At 50.3% G+C, this 6,567-nt stretch overlaps 1 protein-coding gene across 3 annotated transcripts; it reads left to right on the top strand.

Moving 5' to 3' along the window:
• Positions 1-1,271: 1,271 nt before the first annotated feature.
• Positions 1,272-5,181, top strand: LOC311515786 (uncharacterized protein; the record flags this gene model as incomplete). 3 transcript variants are annotated; one of them, XR_014710230.1, is made up of 3 exons in its annotated part: positions 1,272-2,688; positions 2,963-3,029; positions 3,802-5,181. XR_014710230.1 is itself a non-coding variant. In XM_084619123.1 (3 exons), 3 exons carry the CDS (start codon positions 2,288-2,290, stop codon positions 4,336-4,338), a joined length of 1,005 nt encoding a protein of 334 aa, XP_084475249.1. In that variant the 3' UTR covers positions 4,339-5,181. The 3 variants fall into 3 exon arrangements, 1 of the variants encoding a protein (XP_084475249.1); XM_084619123.1 differs by having other exon boundaries at positions 2,288-2,688; XR_014710229.1 differs by lacking the exon at positions 2,963-3,029.
• Positions 5,182-6,567: the final 1,386 nt, after the last annotated feature.

Genomic DNA, 6,567 nt, shown 5'->3' with positions numbered 1-6,567 from the left:
CTACAGGCCAGTCAGCCTCACCTCAGTCCCTGGAAAAATCATGGAGCAGGTCCTCAGGGAATCAATTCTGAAGCACTTAGAGGCGAGGAAAGTGATCAGGAACAGTCAGCATGGATTCACCAAGGGCAAGTCATTCCTGACCAATCTAATTGCCTTCTATGATGAGATAACTAGCTCTGTGGATGAGGGGAAAGCAGTGGATGAAGGGTTAATGTCTAGCTATTCCACCTGGAAGCAGGCGGGGCACACCCTGACTGTTTCCTAGGAGCAATGCACACATTGCTCTATCCAAGGACAAGGGCTAGATATGAACCCTGAGAACTTGATTGTTTGGACAGCAACTGTGGGAGGTTTCTTTAGCCTGGGCTCAAGGCCTGAGAACCAGGATTGTAGTAGATAAAGGATGGTAACTAAGTATATTAATCAACGTCATACATTCCTTTGGGTAGCAGTGTGTAATGCTTAGGGGGAGAAATATAATAAAAGGAGAAGGTGGAAGGCGGGGGGGCAGAACAGCCCATCTCCGCTGACCAGCCTGTTTGCTTGCAAAAAGCTGTGTTCTGTCTCATCACTGAACCGCAACAACTGGCGCCCAGCGTGGGGCCCTCAGCACTCACCTCGCCCGGCAAGGGTTTCAGACGCGTCACTCATCCACTTCGTGGATCCCGGTGAGTATTTTTCATTGTGGTAAGTATGGGAAGCTCCCTCTCTGCTTTGCAAGTGCAACACCGCAATGAGCTGCAGTATTTGCTGCGTAAGGCTCAGCATGACTGCCCGGCTCGAGAACTCACTCTCCTGCTACAGGAGGTGCGTGCCAAGTGCCCGTGGTATCCTGAAGCCGGAAGCCTTAAGCTAGCGGACTGGGAGCGATTGGGCCAGACATTGCACAAAGAGCCTCGGGCACCCGTGCAGGCTTTACATGCCTGGCACCTCTGCCGCGACGTGGTACAGCGTGTCGCCTCGGACAGACCCTCCCTCGCGAGGCTGGTGCTCTCGCCGCCCCCGTCCGCCCCTGCAGCCATCCCCCTCCTGGCGATGCGACACAGCGTGTCGCCTCGGAAAGGCCCTCTCCAGCCCCAACAGAGGAGCTGCCAATCCTGCCACCCCCGTCCGCTCCTGCAGCCATCCCTCCCCCTGCTTCGCCCCCAGTGCCTCTATTACCACCACCTCCCTGGCCTTCCCCACCGGAGCCGGTGTGTGATCACCCTCCCCCCGTGGGGCCCCCCGGAGAGTCATCTGCATCTGCTCAGAAGCTTTCGCTGGTGCAACAAATGGTTCACGCAGCGAAAGCTCGATCAGATCTTACAGCAGAGGAGCTGGCTGATCTGGTCTCCGTTTGCCCGGTGACCTGGCAGAATGATGACCAGGGCAACCCCGTGGGCACCTGGACCACTCTGCCATACTCGGTGGTTAGAGAGGTAAAGAAAGCAATTCGTGAATTTGGCCTGACTAGCACCTTTGTGCGTGGTCTCATTGAAGGGATGGGTGCTGGGTACTCCCTAATCCCTGAGGATTGGAAAACGCTGCTGCGCATGATGTTGTCACCCAGTCAGTATGTTATTTGGCTTAGTGAGTATCGGCAGATGGCAGAACGCCAAGCCCAGGTATATAGAGAGCAAGGTATCATTTATGAGCATTTGGCAGGGGAGGGCCAGTTTGCTACTATTGAGATGCAGTCTCAACTCCCTCAGGCCGTCTTCCCCATTATTTCCACCTGTGCCCAGCATGCTTTCAAGAAGGTCCTGGATTCAGGCAAGCCTACCAAAAGCTTTGTCAGTATCCGTCAGGGTGCCTTAGAGTCCTTTTTGGATTTTACCAACAGATTGCAGGAGGCTATCCTCCGACAGGTGGATAACACTGAGGCAGCTCACGAGCTCCTGTTAAAATTGGCAGTTGAAAATGCAAATGAGGATTGCCACCGTGCTCTCCAGGCAGCACAAGTCTCTGGTATTTTAGAGCTCTCAGACATGCTGCGGGCGTGCCAGAACATTGGCACACAAGCCCACAAGGCTGGAGTTCTGGCTGCCGCCCTCAGAAAAACTGGGAAGGAGGGGAAGCGCTGTTACCGCTGTGGAAAGGAGGGTCATTTTCAGCGGGAGTGCCGCTCATCTAAGGCACCAGCCCGACCCTCAAAGAAGTGCCCCAAGTGTGGGAAAGGTTATCACTGGGCTAATCAGTGTCGTGGCGGGTCGGGAAACCGCGCGACGGGTCCCCCCCAAACCCAGGGCCAAACAGGGGTGTTTCCTACTCAGGCAATCGCTCCTCTGCCTTGGAATCCGTAGACTCTATGAGGGCAGCGACTGCTGGAAGTGCAGGGCTTGATTTGATCATGCAGGAGGACACTGACTTTCGGCTGCCAGGGGAGGTCTGTGCCATACCTACACAGGTGACGGGACCTCTCCCTGCTGGCTTTGTAGGTCTTGTTCTCCCTCGCTCACATGCTGGGAAACAGGGCTTTTTTGTCATTCCAGGGGTCATTGATGCTGATTACACTGGCATTATTAAGGTTCAGGTGTGGACTCATCTTCCACAGTCGCTCCCGCGTGGACGGTCAATTGCACAGTTGATTTTAGTCCCCTATCAGGTGCCAGCTGCCGAGGATCGAACTCGGGGCGGAGGAGGCTTTGGATCGACGTTGTCTCACTCGCCGTCTCACAGCGCGTCTTCTCCACTTGTTGCTCTGACAATGTCAGTCCGCCCCTCGTTGGCATTCTCGTTTTACACTGCCTCAGCGTTCTGCACAGCGTTCAGAATTGGCTGCTGTTATTTTGGCTTTTCAATTTTTTGCTGATTGTCCCTTTAATTTAATTGTGGATAAACATAATGGGTATCAGGTAATTGATCATTTACCCCTTGCCCTCATTACCCCTCAGGTTGATGCAGACCTCCTTCACCTGTTTTTGTCTTTACAGCACCTTCTTGCCACTCGTCATTTCCCTTACTTTGTTGCTCATATTCGCAGTCATACCCCTCTGCCTGGGCCACTCACTGAGGGCAATGCACGCGCCGATTGCGCGTTGCGTGGTCAGGTAAATTCCCTTTTTTCTGACCCCATTGAAAGCCATGCCTTTTTTCATTAGTCTGCCTCTGTTTTGGCCCGGCAGTTTCACATTCCTGCTGATCATGCACATTCCATTGTTCGTTCCTGCCCCCACTGTGCTGCTGCTGCTCCTACTTTTTCTTATGCCGTTAACCCCCGAGGTACCGCAGCAAATCAGCTGTGGCAAATGGATGTTACTCATGTACCACAATTCCGCCCCTATTCATTTTTACATGTTTCCGTTGATACTTATTCAGGCTTCCTTTGGGCAACCCCACAACATGGGGAAGCCACTAACAAAGTTATTCACCATTTGCTGGCCTGCTTTTCTGTTATGGGTCGCCCTTGCCAAATTAAAACAGATAATGCCCCAGCCTACTGCTCTGCAGCCCTCTCCACCTTTTGTGCCCGCTGGGACGTCCGTCTTAAACACGGAATCCCTTATAATTCCACGGGCCAAGCCATTGTTGAACGTGCCAATCGCACACTCAAAACCTTGCTAGATAAACAATTAAAACAAGGGGAGCTGCATCTCCGAACCTTAGGAGACATTCAACAACAGATGTATATTCTCTTGTTTACTTTAAATAATTTAACACTGAATGCAGATCAGCAGACCCCTGCGGATCGGCATTTTCACAAATCTGAGGTACTGGAAAGACCGCGTGTCTTTTACCGTCAGCTGCCCGATACACAGTGGCTGGGCCCAGCACCTCTAATCACTTGGGGTCGGGGATATGCTGCTGTGTCTCTCCCTGCAGGACCGTTGTGGGTTCCAGCCCGGTGCGTGCGACCAGCACTTAAACAATATGGCATGGCACCAGGGGCTGTCGAATCCCATACCAGAGTTTCAGCTGACCTTGGAGGAGACCGCGTTGCCCCCCGAGTCAACAATGGCGGGACGGAAACGGAGGAGGCGTAGCGTCCCAAGCCAGCCCGTGACATGGGGAGCAGTAAAAGCATTGGTCGCCACGGCTCAACGAAAACTGGCAGCAGATCAGCAGCCAGAAACTCCTAAGACTTTGTTTGTGGTGATTCTCGCCCAAATCACTGCTAATTCTGTGATGATTGTGTGCCTTTTGTGCCTGCTATTTCCTGTAGGGGTTGGCTCGGAAGCGCCTCCCCCGTTACAAGCCCGAAGGAGAATAAGATACTGCTCTTTGCTTATGCTAATCTTTTCTCCCAGTACTCTAGCATGGCTAATTGGGGCCCGGCCAACTATATTCTGCCTCGCACGGCTATATCCCTTCACACACCGTACCCGGCCGGGGCTCACAATGTCACCTGTGCGCATGTAGTTAACTGCACTAGTACAAAGGTGCCATTGGGCTGTCAAAAAATTTCTCAATCCCTTTTAAATTGTTCCCATGCTGTTAATGTTTCATATAATTATGGCCATATCATCCTACCATCAGGATGGGTTTTTACTTGTGGTTCATGCACCTTTAATTATATTCCTGCAAATTTAAGTGATGGCACCCTTTGCTGTCTTAGTAGAATGATATTTATATTGCCTTTTGCTGGTTACAATTGTAGTAAAAGAAGTGTACCCCTTTTAGATGATTATATTGCAGATGTTAAGTTTTTGGTTATTTTGTGTTTGTAATCATTGGGCTTATTTTTTGTTGTTGCTGTGTACAATGTATTCCTTCCTTGTTAAGACTTTGTGAAATTTTGCCCTGGAAAGCTCCCCAGGTTATGTCCTTGTCTGTCTGGGAGTTAAATAGCATGACAAAACAAATTGGCGGCTACCATGAGATGGCCAACTTCAATAAACAAAAAAGGGGAGATGAAGGGTTAATGTCTAGCTATTCCACCTGGAAGCAGGCGGGGCACACCCTGACTGTTTCCTAGGAGCAATGCACACATTGCTCTATCCAAGGACAAGGGCTAGATATGAACCCTGAGAACTTGATTGTTTGGACAGCAACTGTGGGAGGTTTCTTTAGCCTGGGCTCAAGGCCTGAGAACCAGGATTGTAGTAGATAGAGGATGGTAACTAAGCATATGAATTAACGTCATACATTCCTTTGTGTAGCAGTGTGTAATGCTTAGGGGGAGAAATATAATAAAAGGAGAAGGTGGAAGGCGGGGGGACAGAACAGCCCATCTCCGCTGACCAGCCTGTTTGCTTGCAAAAAGCTGTGTTCTGTCTCATCACTGAACCGCAACAAGTGGACATGTTATTCCTTGACTTTAGCAAAGCTTTTGATACAGTCTCCCACAGTATTCCTGTAAGCAAGTTAAAGAAGTATGAGCTGGACGAATGGACTATAAGAAGGATAGAAAGCTGGCTAGATTGTCGGGCTCAACGGGTAGTGATCAATGGCTCCATGTCTAGTTGGCAGCCGGTATCAAGCAGAGTGCCCCAAGGGTGGGTCCTGGGGCCGGTTTTGTTCATTATCTTCATTAATGATCTGGAGGATGGCGTGGACTGCACCCTCAGCAAGTTTGCAGATGGCACTAAACTGGGAGGAGAGGTAGATACACTGGAGGGTCGGGATAGGATACAGAGGGACCTAGACAAATTGGAGGATTGGGCATAGAAATCTGATGAGGTTCAACAAGGACAAGTGCAGAGTCCTGCACTTAGGATGGAAGACTCCCATGCACTGCTACAGACTAGGGACTGAATGGCTAGGTAGCAGTTCTGCAGAAAAGGACCTAGGGGTTACAGTGGACAAGATGCTGGATATGAGTCAACAGTGTGCCCTTGTTGCCAAGAAGGCTAACGGCACTTTGGGCTGTATAAGTAGGGGCATTGCCAGCAGATTGAGGGACGAGATCGTTCCCCTCTATTTGACATTGCTGAGGCCTCATCCAGTTTTGGGCCCCACACTACAAGAAGGAGGTGGAAAAATTGAAAAGCATCCAGCAGAGGGCAACAAAAATGATTAGGGGACTAGAACACATGACTTTTGAGGAGAGGCTGAGGGAACTGAGATTGTTTAGTCTGCAGAAGAGAAGAATGAGGGGGGATTTGATAGCTGCTTTCAACTACCTGAAAAGGGGTTCCAAAGAGGATGGCTCTAGACTGTTCTCAGTGGTAGCAGATGACAGAACAAGCGTAATGGTCTCAAGTTGCAGTGGGGGAGGTCTAGGTTGGATATTAGGAAACACTATTTCAGTAGGAGGGTGGTGAAGCACTGGAATAGGTTACCTAGGGAGGTGGTGGAATCTCCATCCTTAGAGGTTGTTAAGGCCCGGCTTGACAAAGCCCTGGCTGGGATGATTTAGTTGGGGATTGGTCCTGCTTTGAGCAGGGGGTTGGACTAGATGACCTCCTGAGGTCCCTTCCAACCCTGACATTGTATGATTCTATGAATTACTTGTTTTAAAGCAGCAGGCTCCTTGTTCACACTGGAGAGTCATTAAAAGTCCTCAATAGTGAGGAAAAAGGCTATTTACTTGATTGCACCAATACTGAGGAGCAAGGGTAAAAGCCTGGCTCCACAGAATTAATGGGAATTTTGTCATTGACTTAAATGGAGCCAGGATTTCTCCCCATGATCTGTCTCAGAGGAAAT

The sequence above is a fragment of the Lepidochelys olivacea genome (genome assembly GCF_965140295.1).
Source record: "Lepidochelys olivacea isolate rLepOli2 genome assembly, chromosome: 2".
Taxonomy (NCBI): domain Eukaryota; kingdom Metazoa; phylum Chordata; order Testudines; family Cheloniidae; genus Lepidochelys; species Lepidochelys olivacea.
This window is presented reverse-complemented; position numbering and strand designations above follow the sequence as displayed.